Consider the following 22,394-nt stretch of genomic DNA (forward strand, 5'->3'; position numbering starts at 1 on the left):
ATCACACTACAAAAGTACCACCAAAACTAAAAGCAAAGAACAACCAAAATAAAGTGTTGTGTGTTGTAACATCTGCCTTCCACCAGGTTATTCAAGTGATACCCAGCAACCAAGGATATTCCATTATTATATTAATTTTCACTCCTCACTCACATTTCTAGAAATTCCATTTTGAGCTAACAATTTCACTGACAACCTCTTTATACCAAGGCAACTTACCCATCACAAAAGGTGAAGGTGTGAAGACAAACAAAAAGCATAGACCATAACTGGAGACAGAGCTAACCTCTGGTATCACATCATCATATGATCAATAATTTGAATGAATTGAACACTGCAAATTTCATAGATGAAAGGGACACTCTGAAAACCAAAAATAGAGGTACATTCTGAAAACCAAATACAATGATATAAATTTTAAATCATGACATTCTACTTCTTTGCTACTAATCAGAAGATTTAACTGCACCCCCAAAATAAAAGACGAAGAACTTTCTGTTAAATTCAAAAGGAAAAATCGTTCAAACAGTGTCTGAACTTTTCCAGACTATTAATTTTCATACCTATACTTTGAAAAACATCAAAATGGTACCTGACGATTTAAGCCCGACCCAATATTCATACCTAGAAACAGTAAAACTGTTAACTCCGTTAAATTTTCAGGGGTAAAACCGGTACTTCTGAAACAAAAAAAAAAATTTGGAGTTCTTCGTACCTATACCATACGAAGAACTACTCCATACGAAGAACAACTTTGTTTGTTCTCATACCAGTACTAGAAAAGTATGCCAATAACTACCATGCCTAATACGAGATTCAAATACCAATATCAAAATGGTATACTAGATCCAAATACTCGTATCCCCGTATCCAGAAGAACTCAGGAAGATTGGTGTACAATGCCAGACCACCGCCAACAGCCATTGTCATGATTCCAAGAACGTGCAACAGCCATGCTCAGCTCAGACCCATACTTGATCGGAACCCGACCTTCATCTACATCGACGACCTGAATTCAGAAACGTCCTCCGACATCCCAGAACCTGACTTAGGGTCCCACATCAAGGCTGACCAGCAAATTGCCCAAACTACGACATCCCATTTCGACAGAGATCGGAATTGCTTCGCCGTTCCATTTCCAACAGAGATCGAACCCAGACTTGACCCAAAGTGGAATTACCGAAATTTCATATTCCCTTGCTATCAGGCTCCAGAATCGAAATTTCCTTGTGCATCCACCCGAATAATCTCCATGATTCCAATTATCCGGTGAACTAGGCTTAAAACCGAGCAAACAATTACAAACCAAACCATTTTTGCTGTTACAGCTACCAAAATTTCCACATGCATCTACCTAATCACGACTTTTCTTTCCTTCTTCTCTGTTCTGTTCTCCCAAACCCATCAAAAAAAGAAAAATTGAAATTGATTTCAGCTGCAAATAATTGAATTCTATTTTTGGATTGTGGGTATTGGGATTTTTGATTGAAATCGAAGCAGAGAAAATGTTTGGAGAAGATCGGGTTACTGGTGAAGCCATGATTGAAATTGAAGTAGAGAAGATGTTGGAGAAGATTGGGTTGCCGGCGAAGCCATGATTGAAATCGAAGCAGAGAAGATGTTGGAGAAGATCAGGTTGCCGATGAAGCCATCACTGAGAGGGAATAATTGGGTGGTTGACGCCTCACACTGTGGATTTGATTTGTAATACCAAATTCCAACATATCTTGTAGTACCAGAGCTTCCATTAGGAGTAAAGAACCCGAGTTCAATTTTTTCTCCTGATAGAACTTGTAATTTTGCTTCAACGCATCCACCACCTACACAACCAAAGCCAGAGCTGAAGGAGTAAATGCCAAACTCTTCCAATTCTTCCGCCCATCAGTGGACCCATCCAAACCCAGCTCCGAAACTGAGCTGCAAAACCCCAGAATCCCAGTCAACGCCCCGAAAAACACCATCAAAGACACGAACAAGAACATCCCAGCAACAAGAACAACCAATAAAAACACTATCTGGAAAGCAAGAGCAGTACCCAATATTGGCCAGAACGAAACCTTGACGGATTGGACAGCTGCTATGAACTTGACCGGGCGGCCATAGAAGCCGTGGAAGACACTGTAGGTGATTGAGCAGAGAGCAAAGAGAGAGAGGACGAAGATGAAGAAGGTGAAAGCGAGAGCAAGGAGGTTGTTCTTCAACACCAAGACCCGTCTTCACATCTAGAATTGAAGGGGGAGATGAAGAAAAGAGCACTATTGTGAAGCGAATCAATCAATCAGAGAAGGAGAGAGAAAAGAATTTGAAAGCAGCTGGAAGAAGGGGCTCAAGTCAAAAAAAAAAAAATCAGAAGTACCGGTTTTACCCCTGAAAATTTAACGGAGTTAACAGTTTTACTGTTTCTAGGTATGAATATTGGGTCGGGTTTAAATCGTCAGGTACCATTTTGATGTTTTTCAAAGTATAAGTGTGAAAATTAATAGTCTGGAAAAGTTCAGACACTGTTTGGACGATTTTCCCAATTCAAAAAGGTGAAGCAAGCATTAAAATTAGTTTTTTACTTTATTTATCCAACAATTTCATTGAAGCTCTATATTGCATAACAAAAGCTCTATATTTATGTTCTCAGTTGTGGAAGAAAGCAACCCATTAAAGCAAACAGCAAGACCTTGAGCTCAGCTCACAGCTGCCCTCCTAATTCCTAGAGGTACTTTTCCTTGCAACATCACATTCTTTCATTTGTAGAATTGGGTATTTTGAATGTGTTCTTATTAGCAAACTGTGTTGGTTTACTTGGTGTGAAGGAGAATTCTGTGGATTGTGGTGCGCATTGTGCCTTATTGGTAGTTTTTGAAATGAGATGAATCTGATGGTCATGAGTCCTAGTGTTCTTACCTTTTAACAGTTACTTTAGACAATAGTTTACTAGTTTTAGTCTGTTGCTTTTGTCTTTAGAAGTCTGGCTTATTAATGTTACTGTTCATTTTGTACTTGTGGTGCCGAATCAAATTTAAGTGTATATGACTATATATGATTGGATTAAGCCACAAAGAGGAGCTCTTTCTTCTAGACTATGGTCTGACATATTGTAAAGGGGCATCCAATATGCTGCAGAGGTTCAAAACTGTACGGGAAGATAGGCATAGGGAGCCGCATTAGTTTAGACAGAAAGCTGTGCAATTCTTAGCACTGTATCACTTAGGAAGTTAGGAGTGTGCTGTGATAGTTACTAGGAAGTTTGCTTGCTTTCAGAAATCCCCCAGCTTCCCCTAAATAAAAGAGTGTTTTTCCTTCAATTTTTCTCTTATTGTTTTTAGATTTGGATCTGGTAATTGGTGTGTTATCTCTGTAGTACTTTCTGAACCAATCATTTCGTTTTTCTTTTGATCGTTGCAAGCAACTTGTAAGTTAATCTAATAGGTAGTATGATAAGGCTTAGGATTTCCAGTTTTCATTGTTGGCTAATAAGTAATTGTTGATGGATTCTTGACTGGTTGGATGATGTTAGGGATGCTCTTTATATAAGCTTAATTGTTGCATATGTTGGCAGCCAAGCATAAAGATTGATGTAATTGACCAAACTGTTCACCAAAGGCTCTCTATTAAGTTTAATTATTTTTTATTTGTTGTTGAATTATTCTTAGATAAGTTAGAGAGTTGTTTATGTGCATTAAAGTCTTGTACCTTTTAAATTCACTTTGAAATTGGGATTATTTTTTTTGACTTTTATGCATTACTCATTTGAACTGAATGAAGAGCCAACTTCACTAATGTTTGTCATTGCTTGTCTTTATAGACTCTATGATGTACGACTTCTTTATGGAAAATGGTTGGCATGTGGCATCATATCAAGCTATCATCAGTCCCTTCAAGTACTTATGTAATCAATCTGAAGACAATTCTAATCTAGCTAGCATGTCCTATATTTGAAAACCAGTTTAATTATACTATGATTTTGTAGTATGAAGTTATTTAATTGATATAATTCACAACATGAATGCTTTTGTTTACCATGCTTGAATGGAAGGCTTTAATTGAAAGTATTGTCTATTAGAAGAGTGAATGAAGATATCTTTTACGACACGCAAAAGGGCTTTTTAAGACATGCAAAATGGTCTTTTACGATAGGCAAAATAGTCTTTTACGGCACACAATCAAAGTTGTAAAAAATCTTTCAAGGCACGCAAAAGAGAGTTTTATGATGCACAAAAAATGTTTTTTATGGCGCATATTTTGTGTGTCACACGAGAAATTTGTCTTTTACAACATGGTTTTATACGACACGCTTCTTTGTGCCGTAAAGTTGTCTTTTATGGCGCACATTGTATATCGTAAAAGACCAGTTTTGCTGTAGTGAGCTGTGACATGCGATGGTGGGCGTAGGCCATTCCAGGCTTGTTGAACTTTAAGTGGACCTCTCCCTTGGGTTGCCTTTTGGGCTTAAAAATTTGGGCAGGTGGGATTTTTTGCCCTAGGTCCATAAAAATTCTCTTTGTTTCAGGGATCCTATGTTAGTAGTTTTACTTTCAATAATTCCATAAGTTTTTTGGGATCTATGCACTTTATGTGTGTCTAGTGCCTCTAGAGTAGTACTAAAAGAGGATTTACGCTATTCTCTACGACTTTGATGTATAATGAGTGGACCCATAAACCCTAATAATAATGGAAGTTCAAATTAGACAAGTACTTTCCATATGCCACATGGTATATGGAAAGTGTGTGCACACACTTTAATTAATTGGTATTTAAAAATTGTTACATACCATCCAAACATAAAATCCAATGCTCGTATAGCAGCTTCTTCATGGTGCTTGGCATCAGAAAAGGGCACAAACCAGTGCGACAATATTGTTATCGCTATCACTAGGGCTGCACAAGGATTAGGTTGGATCGGTTTTGACTCTAAACCGTCTCTATACTAAAGTGAGCGGTTTAAGCATTTTGGACAACCAGTTATTAAAAAAAAAAAAAAAAAAAAAAACTTAACCTAATCCAATCCAATCCAATTAAAGATGGTTTGGTTCGGTCGGTTAGGCGGTTTTAACCTATATATTTCAGGGAAAAAACAGTTTAGTCCCTCTGCTTTTAATTTCACACGTTTACTCCCTTATCTCTCAATTTTGGACCAATAAGTCCATTCCATCCAATTTCTCGGTTAAGTCATTGTTGTGGTTATCCCTTCCATGTCAAAATGTCTCATATACCCCTCAATTCTTTTTTTTAAATTAATTTATTCTCTCTCTCTCTCTCTCTCTCTCTCTCTCTCTCTCTCTCTCTCTCTCTCTCTCTCTCTCTCTCTCTCTCTCTCTCTCTCTCTCTCTCTCTCTCTCTCTCTCTCCCTTTTGCTTTTCTCTCTCTTCTTCCTCTTCCACCACCGATGGGATTGGGTGGATCCAAAACCACAACTCCATCCTCCACCTCCCCTCCCAACTTTTCCTTCACCTCATCCGAATCCGAATTCATATCGATCCCACCTTCTTCAAGCTCAACCTCCAGCTTCGAATTGGTGAGACGAAGAACATAGATGCCAAATTTTAGGAATTTGTAGACTTGGTTTGCAGAAGCACTCGAAGATCGAGACCCATATCGATCTTCTTCATCAAAAACCCAGATTGAAACCCAGCCGGCTGGGACTGGATGGCTTGTGCTCAAATCGGATCTGGAAATACAGCCGGCTTTTTTTTTATTTACTGCTTACCATCTCTCCAAAACCCCCAACCTCTTCTGTCTCCCAACTACCACCTCCCACCCACATTTCCTGATCTCAACTCACACAACTCATACACAAAATCAGAAAATCAAAACCTAGAAAATTTTCATGTTCTTGAACCAAATCCAAATAAAAAAGAATAAGAAAAACTAAAATAGTTCTTCCCAAACCTAGATCGATTAGACAAAATGCAAAGAAAACCAAAACGATCCCATCAACAATCCATGAGCTCCATCAAACCTTGCTCAAAACCTTCTTCAAAAATCCCAGTACCATCAAATCCCAATCTCAGGCCAAACAGGTCCATGCCAAAATCTTCTTAAATTCATTTACCAAAACCTCCACAGTAATCTTCTTCTACCTTGGCATCGACCTGCTTCAAACGAAAACTCGACACCAGGAAGACCGAGAATTCTGAGGCCCATGAAATGGTTTGTACGCTCATCAGAAGCTTCAGCGACATAGAGCCTCAGGGGATTCAATTCTTCTTCTTCTTTAGCTTAGAACTTGATCGGGTGGCTCTCTGTAGGCAAGGTCGGAGTCAGAAAGGGTGAGGCAGAGTGATCGAAGGTGGGGATGGAGACGGTGGAGGTGGAGCTGCTTCCGCTCGGTGGTCAACAAGTGTTTTCTAGCATTTGATCGGCTGGTGGATTTGGGGCTATTTTCCGGTGGCAGCTAAGCAAAGAAGACGTGGATTCGACCCTGAATCTGGTTCCTCCATGTTCGACATCGATCGAGACCCATATCGATCTCCTTGATCAAAGAGCTCCGAAATTAAATGAATCGGAAAAGCTCCAGGGGTCTGATCTGCTACAGCGACTTTGCTCGGGACTTGGTGCTTTGGGGTAAGATGGGTTTTGGTAGAGGTATAAGTGAGAAGTGTGGGCTGGTTTGGCTTAGGTTAGGGGGGACAAACAGAAGAAAAAGAGAGAGATGGAAGAAGAAGAGAAAACAGAAAAGAAAGGAAATAAAAAAAACGAAGTGAGGGTATAATGGGCATTTGAGAGTGGAAGAGATTGCCACGTCAGCTATTTGACAAAGTTTTTGGACGAAGAGTAACGGAATGGACCTATTGGTCAAAAATTGAGAGATGAGGGAGTAAACGTGTGAAATTAAAAGCAGAGGGACTGAACTGTTTTTTCCCTGAAAGTTCAGGGAGTAAACAGTATTTAACCCTTATATTAACATACTATTTATGAGAAAAAATTCTAGTAAAAATTCTAGTAAAATTCAATCTGAATGATAAAAATTATATTAAATAAGCATAATCTAAATTTAAAATACATTAATCAAATCTAAAACCAATATTCAAAAACCAAAATCTAGAATAGATTCAAAGTGATTGACTTATTTGATGGCTTAGCTATAAATACTAGATTTAATATGGTAGTATTAAAGGTTAGAGAATGAGAGATTGAGATCTATGATATGAGAGGATCAAATTAATCGTAGCGATTATATATTAGACTTCTAAGCCTTTGAGCGTTGGATTCGATATGGTAGTATATTATTAGAGAATAAAGTTATAATTGGATATTTAGAACTTACTTACAACAATTGGACAAATGAATATATATATATATATATATATATATTTATATAAATTTAAAACTTTTTCTTATTATATTTCAAACATACCGGTCGGTTCGGGTTCCGCGGTTTAAGCAAAAGAGAAACCAAACTAACCCAATTCATAAATGGTTTGGTTCGGTATTGAACCGGCTTTCAATTTTTGAAGTTAAAAAATCTTAACCAAACCATATTTACCGGTCAGTTTTGATCGATTTGGCCGGTTTGTACCGTGTTTTGCACACCGCTAGCTATCACACCCTTCTAATCAACTTGCTTAGACATATAGGGTAGGTTTTAATAAACTTATAAATAAATTTCACGTGAAAAAAATAAAGACCTTGAAAATGTGTTCATAAAGAATTGGTACGTGCAGAGACCCGGTACTTCTCCTTGTATAACTTTACAGCTGCTGCGTGAGCTAGAAGCTGATAGTGTGAGACAAAATATGGCTCTGTTCCTGAATTTCCACTGGTACAATGCCATTCAAAACTTTGGCAGGGTGCAAAAGTCCCAATTACATAACCACCATTGGCATACGTAGTTCCAGGGCTCGTTCCAGTCCTTAACTCTATCACCAAATTCCTTGAAGCATAGCTCTGCGTAGTATTGGAAATGGTTTCTATAAAAGAAGAAAGAGAACTGATAAAAAATTTGTGTACAAATTTGAATACTGGCTAATTATAGACTTATAAGATAGTTGTACTCTTTTCTTTATCACTTTGTCAAACATAATTTATTTTGAAGTAGATCGATGATATGATATAAGATCATTGTCACTTACACAATTTGAGGGCTTAAGAAGCCATCGTATTCACCTTCTAAAGCTTGGGGAAGATCCCAATGGAAGAGTGTGACAAAGGGCCTTAGACCTGCATTAATCTACAATTAATATTCAAAGATTGCAAATCACGTTAATTAATTAGTAGATGAGAAATTTTTAGTGAATATACTGATCAGTTTATAACTACTACCCATTCTCCAAAAAAAAAAAAGATTATATCTACTACTAGTGGCTAGAAGCTCATTTATGAGGTTGTTGTAATATTTGATTCCTTCCTTATTCACACCCCCTCTGTGCGTTCCATCTAACCAAATTTATGAAAGAAGACAAGAATGTTCATTTCATTATAGTCAAGAAAAAACCATTTCAATCAATTCAATGGGATAATCAAAAGTGACATTCGAATGGTATTATGCAAAACAGGGTGGTGATGTAATCGATTTGAATGTCTTATTTGGTAACAATCTAGATAACGAGAGGGAGAACTCAAAGCCCATATTTTTCATGATGCCGATATCCTCCCATAAAACACAATACAATCAGACAAACCCAAACAAATTATGTCCAGAAAAAAAAAATTCATTTTGTTCATGCATAAAACAACGGAGTTCAGGTTTTATGTCTCCATTCTAATATTAATATAATAAATGGATCCGGAAGTGAGGCTCAACCTCCCAGCTAGACTGGATTCCAAACCCTTTAAAAAAAAAAAAACAATGCGTCCTATTGTGTCTAGAGGCTAGCTAGTCTTGTTTAATTAATATTTGTATTTTATCCAAATTTTCAAATGAATTACAAATTTAATTTATTCATTTTCTAGCTCATGTGCACTACTTACCTCTATATAAACATCCCTTGACAGAACGAAACTGAGTATATCACCAAAGACCAGTTATGGCAATGCAAGGATCTCTGTTTCTAGGCGTAGTGCTTCTACTTGTTGCAGGCTTTAGATTGACAAGCAGTGAAGCTCTTACACTCAGTACTCCTATCTATGACACTGGTTTCCTCAATAGGACTAGTTTCCTAGCAGGTTTCATATTTGGGATAGCTTCAGCGTCATATCAGGTGAGTAGTCCTGCTCGATCGGGGTTAAAACCACCTTTAATCTGTGTTTTTATATAGTATTCGGGCCTTTTAGTGTTTTTACAAAAATTTCTTTTTTTAATCTTTTGGGAGATCAATAGCTGAATGATTGTTTGACTGTGTATCTTGAGAAAGATGTATTCAATGTTATTGACAATGAGCCTATCATCTAGCATTTTCAGAACATGAAGTCTCGTCGAGCACATCTTTAAATGTTTGATCTAAAATTGTTTCTTTTTGCTAAGATTTTGATGTATTGTAATTTTTTTTTTTTGCTAAGTACTTATTCGAATTGTTATGATATTGAATGTTTAGAAGTTTGCTAAATAACGAATTGTCTCTAATTTTATTTAATCTATTTTTTACTACGCCCCCATATAAAAAAAAATCCTAAGTCCTCCACTGGGTGGAGATGATAGCCGCGCTTCCGGAATCGGACCGCGAGGCTCTGCTCCCGAAGCTGAAAGCCAAGGCGGCCCGAACTGCCTCCGGAATGCCGTCATGGCTATGATGTCGAAGCCTCACCGGTGCCCTCACTGGGAATATTTGCGTGTATTGCCCCGGTGGCCCCGACTCGGATTTTGAGTACAGTACTCAATCTTATACTAGATTCAAGCCTACTAGCATGCGCGCAATTTAATCCATTTAGGGTTTCAATTAGGGTTTTCTTTGCTTCAATCATGGTGTAGAAGACGAAGTTTGTAGCTTTATTGATTTTACTGAACCAAATAGAGAGCTTTGTATTGAAGTAATGCGCAGTCCAGCGCCTTGTTCGGGCCTTCGCCTGAGGCAATGGTGTCCCGGGCCAGCTTTATTAGAAATTGGCCACCCTTCCTGGTTGTCGAGTGAGGTGTCGGCGAGAATCGGGTTAGGACTCTCCGGCTGAGGCGATTTGGACTTGAACCGGTTCAGTGATGGCCAGAATTGGGAGGCGAAAGGTGAGGGAGGCTTCTTGACGAGCAGCGACGGATGAATGTTTGATGATTATTAATGTTTGATCTATGAATGTTTGCTGAAAATCTATGATTTTTTTAAAATTTACTTAATAGAATCTGGTTGGGCTGTATGATTCGTTGAGTTTGGCTTTGTTGTTCTTGTGTGGTATTGGATTTTTATTGCAGATTTGAGATGGTTGTTGGTTCATTTACTGGGTTTTCTTTTTAAGAGAGAGCTTGGTGCCTCGGTTTGTTTTTGGAAGAAGAAGACGTGGATAAATAGAGGAGAATGAGAGAGCTGGAAGAAGAAGAGGTAAAAAGAGAAGAAAAAAAAAGAGAGGAAAAAAAGGAAAAAAAGAGTTAGTCAGGGTAAAATAAACATTTCGCCATGAAAAGGATGCCACATCAGCAATTTAACAGAGAATTTGACCGAAAATCAACGGCAAGAACCTATTGTTTGAAATTAGAGAGTTTTTAGGTGAAATTGAAAGGTTAGGAACTGAAATGTCGACTCCTTATAAGTATAATTAGTAAACAGTATTTTGTCCAAATATTTAATTAGAATGAATGACGACTTTTACCAAAATATACGCTCTCCTCTCTTCGGGTTAGGAGAGAAACCCTAAAGACGGCAGCGGCGGGCCTTCTGAGTGAGAAATTTCTCTCATCTAGTGATAACCTGGCGTCTGGGCTAGCCTTTAGCCTCGACGACGTAGCGGTTAGCTGCCGGATGGGTATTGATGCTATTGTCCAAAGAAGCTCTTGATTGGATGTTCTAAGGTTTTGTAGGTTTTGTTTAGGTGTCTAGTCATGATTGAAGTCTTTGAGTGAGTTTGTCGTGTTGAGCCTTGTCTAATAAGGAGTCTAGGACCGGTGGGGTGGCATCGTGGATTCTGTTTCGATGGCAGCACGGGTCGTGGGGTGCATGGATAGATGATATACGGTTCTGTGGCGGTGTGGTGCACAGCGGCGCAGGTCGATGCAGCACTAGTCCGGAGCTATGATGTGTGGTGGTGGGAGGCAGATGAAAACTGGGCCTAGGTCATTCCAGACTTGTTGAACTTTGAGTGGACCTCTCCCTTAGGTTGCCTTTTGGGTTGATGAGATTTTTTTGCCCTAGGTCCATAAAAATTCTCTTTATTTTAGGGATCGTATGTTAGTAATTTTTCTTTCAATAATTCCCTAAGTTTTTAGGAATCTATACACTTTATGTGTCTCTAGTACCTTTGGAGTAGTACTAAAGGAGGATTTACGTTGTTCTCTACAAATTTGATGTATAATGAGTGGACCTATAAACCCTAATAATAATGGAAGTTCAAATTAGACAAGTACTTTCCATATACCACATGGTATATGGAAAGTGTGTGCACACACTTTAATTAATTGGTATTTTAAAATTGTTACACACCATCCAAGCATAAAAACCAATGCTCGTAGTGCAGCTTCTTCATGGTGCTTGGCATCAGAAAAGGGCACAAACCAGTGCGACAGTATTGTTATCCCTGTCATACCCTTCTGATCAGCCTGCATAGGCATATTGAGTAGGTTTTAATAAACTCATAAATAAATTTCACGTGAAAAAAAAAAAAAAAGACCTTGGAAATGTGTTTATAAAGAATTGGTACATGCAGAGACTTGATACTTCTCCTTGTATAACTTTACGGTTGCTGCGTGAGCTAGAAGTTGGTAATGTGAGACCAAATATGGCTCTGTTCCTGAATTTCCACCGGTGCAATTTAGATTTTGTCATTCAGAACATCGGTATGGTGCAAAAACCCCAGTTATATAACCACCAATATTGGCGTAGCTCTAGGGCTCATTTAATGTGATACAGTCCTTAACTCTATCACCAAATTCCTTGAAGTATAGGTCTGCGTAGTCTTGGAAATGGTTTCTGTAGAAGAAGAAAGAGAACTGATAAAAAATTTGTGTACAAATTTGAATACTAGCTAGTTATAGACTTATAAGATAGTTGTACTCTTTTCTTTATTACTTTGTCAAACATAATTTATTTTGAAGTAGATCGAGGATATAAGATCATTGTCACTTACACAATTTGAAGGCTTAAGAAGCCACCAAATTCTCTATTCTAAATCTCCTGTGGGAAATGAACAGTACCCCTCACGTGAATTGACAATTTGCCCCTGGGGCTGGGCTTTGATTGTTTTACCTCTGACTGCCTCTTTGTTCTTTTGCACCGCTTCGCTTTGTTAGTTTTGCTCCGATTGCCTCTTTATTTTGCTTTCGTATTCCCTATATTTTAAATTTTTAATATTAGAGAATATGCATACGCTTCAAGAATCAAGATCAGATTCAATCATGTTTTCTTTTTATCATAGGGTTCTTCTTTTTCTTTTGAAAAGATAAAAGGAAAGCAAGAAAAATCATTTTAGTTTTTTTGGCTTCTCCTTTTCACTTTCGGTGAGGTAAAGTGGATTCTTCCCTTTTGATGCATGTGGTACAGTTGAGTGGCAACCCACAACTCAGTTAGCTAGCTTGTTCATCTTCTAAAGCTTGGGGAAGATCCCAATGGAAGAGTGTGACAAAGGGCTTTACACCTGCATTAATCAACAATTAATATTTAAAAATTGCAAATCAAGTTAATTAATTAGTAGATAAGAAATTCTTAATGAATATAGTGATCAAATTATAACTGCTACCATCAGTGGCAGACGCAGGATTACATATGTGAGGGGGCGAAATTTTTTCCCTAATAAAGAATAAAACTTCAATGAATGCCAATATTTGTGTTCAAATGTCACTAACCTATGTTTTTAGGTTTTTGTCTAATTACCATAAATTTCTTTGTATTAGGAACTTAAAGAGTGTAGCTTGGCTTGTCTATTCGCTATGGATTTTTTTTCCATAGCTTATGGGCTCGCTTTTAAGTGAGCGATAAGTTTGTTGGTCTATCCTATATGCCACTTTGGCTCCTCCACGAAACCTTGTTCTGGCCATTATTATGTGTCAGCGGGTGGGTATGTAATGGTCTTCTTGACATGCGCTATTATCAATGAAATTACCATTATTTTCAAAACATATTGAATGAATACTCACCAAAAAACAAATATCCATACATACCCAGAAAGCAAAACAAATAAAATTTTCAAGCGTAAAAGGAATTTTTTTAATTCAATCATCTATGATATAGCTAATGAATCAGCAAACTGTAGTAAAAAAAAAACTAAACTAATGTTCACAAAATAGCTGATCAATATATAGAGAGATTATATGTTTCTTTGTTTAATATATGTGGGCCAGATAGCATCTTTATTAATTGAGACTACAACCTTTCATACACAAAGGTTTTCACTTGAATGAAGTTTTAGAGTGGGGGCAATGATAGTACTAAAAGTCCAAAACAGCATCAATCTGCATGGGCTGTGAAACTGATATCACACAACTAGAATAATTCACTAACGGCACTAGCCCTCACTGGGCCTTAGCTGGGTCCGCTAGTGGGCAATGACAGTATTGAAAGTACAAAACAACATCAATTTGCATGGGCTGTAAAGTTGACATCACACAACTAAAATAATTCACCACGGCACCTGCCCCCACTGGGCCTTAGCTGGGTGGGCCTTAGCTGGGTCCACCAGTGCCTAGAAGCTCGTTTATGTGGTTGTTGTAATATTTGATTCCTTCGTTATTCACACCCCCTCGTAGCGATGTAAAGACTATAGTACAGAATTAAGATGATAAAGGGTGCAGATTGCCTACAAGTGTTGAGCATCTGATGGAGAGAATGAAAATTAGTTAGTAGCTGATTACAAAATTAGTTAGTAGCTGATTACTATAAGTAGTGGTCAAGTGCAAGTGTTAAGCAATTAGATCCTCTTGTAAACAATCAGAAAGATATCAAAGTAGCTCTCGGTTTTACCTTTGCTTTCCTCTGTTCTTTTTCTTCATCTTCAACCTCTCACCATCTTCATCAAAATCTTATCAAGTGTTACATCTGACCAACTTTATGAAAGAAGACAAGAATAGTCAAGAAAAACCATTCAATCGATTCAATTGAATAACCAAAAGTGACACTCGAATGGTATTATGCAAAACAGGGTAGTGATGTAATCGATTTGATCCAAATTTCCAAATGAATTACCAATTTAATTTATTCATTTTCTAGCTCATGTGTACTACTTCACTCTATATAAACGCCCCTTGACAGGAATCTGAGTAAATCACCAAAGACCCAGTTATGGCAATGCAAGGATCTCTGTTTCTAGGCGTAGTGCTTCTACTTGTTACAGGCTTTAGATTGACAAGCAGTGAAGCTTCGACAGCCAGTACTCCTATCTATGACACTGGTTTCCTCAACAGGACTAGTTTCCCAGCAGGTTTCATATTTGGGACAGGTTCAGCGTCTTATCAGGTGAGTAGTCCAGTTCGATCGGTGTTAAAATCCTTTAATCTGTGTTTTTATATAGTATTCGGGTATTTTAATGTTAATGAAATGTATTTACATATATACATATATGTTTGCAAAATTTCAGTATGAAGGTGCTGCTAAAGAAGGTGGTAGAGGACCGAGCATATGGGATACCTACACCCACGAACATCCAGGTGCCTGTACTGCCTTCCCCCTCTGCTACTTCTTTGACATGATTTCTTGCTTAGAAGTAGAACAGAATAGTTGAAATTTCTTGAAGGAATTCTTGTAATCTACCCCTTATCACGTAATCGAATCATTGAAGGAATATAAGTACATACTGTTTAATGTGGGTTGCCATTTACATTTTTTGAATTTTTTTTTTTCTTTTGTGTTCGCATGTATTAGAGGACTCATGAATTGAAATAGTTTTCTTTGTTATGATATGTATCCATTTTATATAAACAAACACATAATTTATTTGATATAATTAATCAAATAAGAGAGATTTGAATTCCGACCTTTAGTCCACCGATTAATATTAATCAAGTTAAAAGCTCCTGTTATTTTACAATATATTCCTGATCAAATCATTGGTTAAATAGTTACTATCCAAGACGTACAAAAGATTGTGGCATGAACATACAAGCCAAAAGCTACATGATTCAAGAAATGATTCAAAACCTTCAAAGGATTACAAAGCTTCTTTTTCTTTACAATGAACACTTTCTGTCTCCTCGGTGTCATTTTTCTCCCTCTTCGTTCTCCAGATCAACTGTCGTTCTATTGCTCTGCACCAGTCAGCATAGCCTTTTCCTCATGTTAAATAATTTATCAAGTTAATGTCGGTTTTTGTCTTTTATGTTGGTTTTCAATGTCTATCAGTTGTGTTGTCCCAAAAAAAAATGTCTACTACCAAAAAAAGAAAACAAAAAATGTCTATTCTTTTATTGCTTCCATTACCTATACTTGCAATTAAAACCAATAAAAGAATGTATAAGGGATTACTATTTGAATGACTATAGCTTCGTGAAACAAGAAAAGTCTCCTCCTGTTTTTTCTCATTAGTCATTATGCTACATGTCACACTCAACCTGTCTCAATCGTAAACAAACTGACTTATTTGTGAGAAATGTCTTGGTTTGGCTCCTCTTTAATTTTCATATTTTTTATTAGAATTAAATTCAATTTATCCTCATGAGATTTGAGGGTAATTTCATATTAGTTTCTGTCCTCTCAATTTAATCAGTTTATCCCTCGAGCTTTTCAATTTTCATCAACCGTGTCCATTCCATCCAATTTGGACGTTAAATTTGACAAAAAAAACCCACTTTAAGGGCTAAAATTGTCATTGCAAGGAAAAAAATTATTCTTTTTTTTTGTCATGGTTTTTTTAATTATTTTTTTTATTTCTCTCTCATTGAAGAAGAAGAATATTTTTTTAGATTGTCATTTCAAGGAAAAAAAACACCATGACAAAAAAAAAATTCTTCTTTTTTTTGTCATGGTTTTTTAAAATTTTTTTATTTCTCTCTCATTGAAGAAGAAGAATTTTTTTTTGGTCATGGGTTTTTTTTTTTTAATTCTCTCTCATTGAAGAAGAAGAAGAAGATTTTTTGTCATGGTTTTTTTTTTTAATTCTCTCTCATTGAAGAAGAATTTTTTTTTTTGGTCATGGTTTTTTTTTTTTTTAATTCTCTTCCTCTTCTTCAATGAGAGAGAATTAAAAAAAAAAAAAAAAAAAACCATGACAAAAAAAAGGAAGAATTTTTTTTTGTCATGGTGTTTTTTTTTCCTTGAAATGACAATTTTAGCCCTTAAAGTGGCTTTTTTTAAGACTTAACATCCAAATTGGACGGAATAGACACGGTTGAGGAGAATTGAAAAGCTCAAGGGGTAAAATGATTAAATTGAGAGGACATGGACTAACATGAAATTACCCCCAAACCTTAAGGGGGTAAACTGAATTTAATCATTTTTATTATTTTTCAATAAGATGATATTGAGGGACTGGTTGGTGAATTTCCGGTTATAGTACTCTCATTTTCTTCAAAACTTTAGGTCGGTGCTTGATGCTTCAAATCAGTTGTCACAAAAAATTAATATCACCTAATACTTTATTTAATAAAAAAAAATTCAGAAGGGAGGCCTATGAAATAATATTAACAACTTCATATGTTAATTGCAGAAAGGATCAAGGATGGAAGCAATGGAGATGTGGCTAATGATCAATATCACCACTATAAGGTTTTATTTGGCAATTGATTATGATATTTGGAGCGTTATTAAGAGAAGAACAACAAAAAATGGAAATTAATTTGCCTCATATGTTTTGTGTTATATAAATTGTAGGAAGATGTGGAGATTATGAAGAATATGAATTTGGATGCTTATAGGTTCTCTATCTCATGGTCTAGATTATTACCAAGTAAGTTTCATCAATCGCCCTCCCAAATCAAAAATCTGTAAACGACAATTCTTTAAGTAGCTTGTGTTTAAAGTACCTGGCCCCTGTTTCCATGATGAGACCAGTCACTACACTAATTAACTTGGGCCCTAACTTCATTTTCTTTTAATCACTCTGATCGAATAGATGGAAAGCTAAGTGGGGGAGTGAACAAGGAAGGAGTCAAGTACTACAACAATCTCATCAATGAACTCCTACGCAATGGTTATACAACTAAATCTTAATACCTCTCATCCAACTTAGCTACATCTGTTCAGTCATCAATAACTTCTCTCTATTACTCATTATAATGTAGGTCTAAAGCCATTTGTGACCCTCTTTCATTTTGATCTTCCCCAATCTTTAGAAGACGAATATGGCGGTTTCTTAAGCCCTAACGTTGTGTAAGTGAAAAAATTCTATTCTCTATATATGTTGACCGCTTAGTTATATGTCATTTACTACCATGACCTATATGATTTGAAAGACTATTAGACACATGACATATATGCTGCAACCGCTTGTATATGCAGCAAGCATTTTCGGGACTATGCGGAGCTGTGTTACAAGGAATTTGGTGATCGGGTAAAGCACTGGATGACGTTGAATCAGCCATGGGCATACAGTAATGGTGGTTATGCAACCGGGTCAAAGGCACCAGGACGGTGTTCTGCGTGGCAGCAGCTAAACTGCTCCGGCGGGGATTCGGGTACTGAACCATATTTGGTGGGACACCACCTACTCCTTTCTCATGCAGCTGCTGTAAACTTGTACAAGCAGAAATATCAGGTCAATAGCTCGATCTTGTTTAATTTTATTTATTAATTTTAGTGTGGTTCCAGTTCACCAAATGACTAAATATTGAAAATCTGCAGGCATCTCAAAAAGGACTTATAGGGGTGACCCATGTGTCTCACTGGTTCATTCCAATTTCAGGGGCAAAGCACAACAAAAATGCTGCCTTACGATCTTTGGATTTTATGCTTGGATGGTGAGTATTAACAAAATATACAATTATATATACATTAATTAAATTCTCTGTTATAATCTTCAATTCACTGGGCCGTTTATTGCTGTCTAACAAGTAAACAATTACTTTCAGTATACGAGAATATATAAGGTTGTCGGCAAGCAAATCAAGTTTGATATGCATGTACTTTTGAAGTTCACATATATATACTTTGAATTCCTGTGTTGTAGGTTCATGGAACCTTTGACAAGCGGAGACTATCCACACAGCATGCGATCTCTCGTCGGAAACCGATTACCCAAATTCACAAAAGAACAATCCAAGTTACTAATCGGATCATTTGATTTTATTGGACTAAATTATTATACTACTTACTATGCAACATATACACCTCAGAACAATTCTTTAAATGCAAGCTACTTGACAGACGTTCGTGCTACTCAATCATGTCAGTTATTACAAATCAATTTCAGAGCTAGCAATTACAAGTTTTTAATTTCTTTAGTTACAGTCAATTTTTGATGAAGATATTCATGTTAATTTGTTGTTGCAGTTGCGCTAAATGGCGTCCCTATTGGTCCACAGGTATTTGAGCATAAAGTTAACTTTTTTCCTTTTACTTGTTCTGAAATAACATATATAGATCAGTAACTCATAAAATCTCTATGATTATATTCAGGCTGCTTCATCATGGCTATATGTTTATCCAAAAGGAATTAGAGACCTTTTACTCTACACAAAGACAAAGTATAATAATCCACTTATTTACATTACTGAGAATGGTAAGTATTGATTTTTTAGCCATAATATTTTCAGCAAACATATTAAGTAGTCTCTATTAAGTATCAGGTTCAATAAAAATACTTGATCTGTGATGCAGGCATTGATGAGTTCAATGATCCCAAATTATCACTTGAGGAAGCCCTCCATGACACTCATAGAGTTGACTATTACTTCCGCCACCTCTATTACCTTCAAAAAGCAATCAAGTAAGTGGAATATATTTGGGTAATATGATGTAAATAATGGCCTTGTTAATTTAGAGCATGACAGAAAGATGAGTTTTGTATTAGGAATTCCATATTTGCTCATTTGACCTCTCATCTCTTTACACCTCGTATTTACTTTTTTAAAAGTAAAATTTGCTAAGTAAACCTCTTTCAAATACCTAACTTAACTTTATTCATAAAAGAAAATTTTTGGGACCATTAAAGATGAGTTAGTGCTCCCATAATTATTTATTTACCACAAAATAAACTTGACGTTGTTCAAAAAAAAAATATTGAAAAAAGATAGTGTAACTAATTAACATAAATATATCAGGGGTTTTTCAAGCCTACTATTTCATGCTTAGTTATGGATTTTCAAAGCTTAGTTTTTTTTTTTTTTTGAAAGGAAAAGCTTAGTTTTTATGGTTTATGGTTGCATATATGCTGGAATTTAGATAGGTTGTAATATTAAATTTGTTCACGCTCTGTTCTTTTATTATTTATTTTTGTTTTATATGTCGCTTCACAAACTTATTTGGTTAGTTTATATGAGGGCTCTCTATAGTTTCATGATCCTCAAGAGAAAGACCTTTGTATCATAGTTTTATTTTTATATAATTCGCCAAGTAATTTTGAGTGCATTTTCTCTTGGTTTTTTCTTTTTAAAAATCTTTATAAACAAAGAAAATGAGAAATATGAAATGAGAACTAAAATAGAAATGAATAATTAAAGTATTGTAAATGTGTTTCCATTATTATAAATCTTTGCACAGAAAAAAAATATTTTCCTTATTAGTTTGTTGTCTTTAACAGTCTTTTTGTATAAGGATACATATATATGTCATTGAATAATTAAAAATTGAAGGAGGTTTAGTGAGTAGATTAAGAAGTCCCAATAGAAATTCTCCAGAAACATACATTGAATCAATTATTGCTCTTAATTGCAGAGAAATTGGAAATCATATTTTTTTTCTTTAAATCAAGAAAAGCTGTATCGGTTATTGTAGATGGTGAATGAGTTGGTTACTACAGAAAAAAAAAAAAAGTGGGGGAAATTATAAGTCTTCGTTTTTTATATATTTATATTGCCAATTATTATAATATCCCTGATTTATTAAACTCGTGTAAAGTGAAAAAAGTTTTGGAAAAAATTGGAGAAATAAACGTACTTATTTTAATAATAGTGTATAATGATATGTACATATACATATACATATACATATACATATACATATACATAAATATATATATATATATATATATATATATTTTTTTTTGAAAAAGATATACATAAATATGTATAACTCTTTTCAATCTCCATTCTCCACAGGGAAGGTGTGAAATTGAAGGGCTACTTTGCATGGTCATTGCTAGACAACTTCGAATGGGGTTCGGGTTACACAGTTCGATTTGGTATCAACTATGTGGATTACAAAAATGGAAATAAAAGGCACCCAAAAGTCTCGGCACATTGGTTCAAAAACTTCCTCAAGAAGTATTGATTGAGTGTGAGAAAATAAGAGTGTAACTTGTAATGCAGGCCGGCCTATGGAATAAGCAGATGAATCATAATTCCCTTGAATAATGTAATTGAGTTTATTTGTTTGTATGAACTATGAACAAATATAAATGCAAGTCTTTTTTCAAAATAAATAAATAAATAAATGCAAGCCTTTCTCTTTTTCTTTTTTCTTTTTCCCTGGAAGTAAGAGGAAATACTAGAATTATACACATCTTTCTGCGCATCAAGACGTCCAACTTTAAAATGCTATTAATGGCAAACCTTAGCCTCTCTCTAGTGGCGCTCCCCTTCGTGCTCACTCTAACGTTGCTTTCTTGTAGCAACGACAAATCTTCCGATCTCCATCATGCCGGTCCAGTCTTCCCAAAGGGAGGTGACCTTCTTTGCCTTTTCAAATCTTCTGATCCAGCCTTTCCTCTACCTTTTCATCTGTCTAGATCTGGGCATAACAATAAAGACCCAGAGGAGGTGCCAGTTTGATGGGGACAACTCCAGCCGAGGATGGGATTCGATATGGCATGAAGACGAGACGCCAAAATTGTGGCTATGCTCTCGGTGATGTCGAAGGCAAGGATGCAGGCTATACAGCCAACCAGAATGGCCTAGACACCACTCATCACGGCCTCGGCCTCTAGATCGGTCCTAACGATGGAAGTCTCAACAAGTGCTTGGCGGAGAGGTAGTCGATTTGTCATAGTTAATGCCGTCGGAGATCGATCCTAGCACTCCCATGGTGGCGGACGCTGGCTTGTCGACGATGCTATGGCTTTGTATGGTGTTGGTGGCTGATGTTGCTAGGTGTTAGGGGCTGCACTTGTAATGCTACAAGCAACCTTGTCCAGGGTCATTAGTCAAGCCTTTGGTTGGTTGCTTGTGTGCTTGGGGTGTTTTGGTAATTTACAAATTATGTAATTTATTTTATTTAGCAATTAGTCTCCTCGGCTAAATGCATGTTTCCCCCTATCTTGTTCATGTAAGTCCGATATGCTCTTTGTGGAGGAGTTCCTAGTCGGCATAGTTTGGACTTTGGAACTAGTATAGGTACTCACTTGGCTGACTTGCTTGCTAGCAAGTGCCTCACGGTCCGCTTTGCGCATTGCAAAGTTCGGCCCGTGACACTAGGCCAACATGGCTCAAGGGTCGGCTTTGGATTGGCAATGGCAAGATAGGCACGATGCAATCGGGGCTAGGAGTGCAGAAACGAGGGCCGATATTGGTCGTGCAGAGATGTCGAGGCACCAAATAAGCATTGGATGTCCAGAGCAGATCTGACCCTGATGTTGGGCTTACTTGAGGCCCAAATGTTGTTGGTTGGGTTTGATTTCTCCATGGGCTGGATAGCTTGGAAATGGGCTTAAGCCGCTCAACTAGTACTAAAGAAATCCTTGGCAAATTATGAGCCAAAGAAGCAGCATGTACGACCTTTGGGTTCCTAAAATCAGACTCTATGAACCAAGTTTACTACTGATAATGCATTTAAACCTAGTGAAGGGCATGAAAAAAATGTAATTTTTTTGCATTAGCCTATAACTATGTCCTAGTTTATCGTAGTTGATAGGCTTGCTTAAATAAATGACCACTGGATGTCTAATGAATGGTCTAGTACTATGTACCATATGATATCTCCACAACGTCTTGTCTATCTTTGAATGGTAGTGGAGGGGTATGTAAGGGTCATTCTGGCTTGAGTTTATTAATGACAATCATTGATGGATTGATTTAAAAAAAAAAGGGAATATACTTCCTTGAATATAAATATATACAGGCGCTTGATAATTTTGTTTTGTGCATTTTATATTCATTTTTCAGTTATATTTTAACAATCAAACCATTTAATTTTTATTTATTTACACCTGAATTGACTATGTTCGCAAAAATTGAGCAGAGTTAAATATGTTTAATGTAAATCGTCTATTATTTTAACAATTATTAATGCCTAAAATAGCATCAATATGCCAAAAAAGCTATCAGACAATAGAGTTCAGACGACAGAATGGTCATTTTTTGTCGTCTG

The 22,394-nt window shown here is 36.4% G+C and overlaps 1 protein-coding gene and 1 pseudogene across 1 annotated transcript; one reads left to right on the forward strand and one right to left on the reverse strand.

Annotated features, from left to right (window-relative positions):
• Nucleotides 1–1,820: 1,820 nt before the first annotated feature.
• On the reverse strand, nucleotides 1,821–14,010 carry LOC112164304 (annotated as a pseudogene).
• Nucleotides 13,915–20,542, forward strand: LOC112164737 (beta-glucosidase 12). Its single transcript, XM_024301032.2, has 13 exons — nucleotides 13,915–14,456; nucleotides 14,578–14,647; nucleotides 16,642–16,700; nucleotides 16,806–16,881; nucleotides 17,047–17,124; nucleotides 17,216–17,303; nucleotides 17,433–17,688; nucleotides 17,775–17,890; nucleotides 18,100–18,317; nucleotides 18,423–18,454; nucleotides 18,549–18,651; nucleotides 18,750–18,858; nucleotides 20,189–20,542. Exons 1-13 carry the CDS (start codon nucleotides 14,283–14,285, stop codon nucleotides 20,358–20,360), a joined length of 1,551 nt encoding a protein of 516 aa, XP_024156800.1. The 5' UTR covers nucleotides 13,915–14,282; the 3' UTR covers nucleotides 20,361–20,542.
• The last annotated feature ends 1,852 nt before the right edge of the window (nucleotides 20,543–22,394 follow it).

The sequence above is a fragment of the Rosa chinensis genome, chromosome 5 (genome assembly GCF_002994745.2).
Source record: "Rosa chinensis cultivar Old Blush chromosome 5, RchiOBHm-V2, whole genome shotgun sequence".
NCBI classification, from domain to species: domain Eukaryota; kingdom Viridiplantae; phylum Streptophyta; class Magnoliopsida; order Rosales; family Rosaceae; genus Rosa; species Rosa chinensis.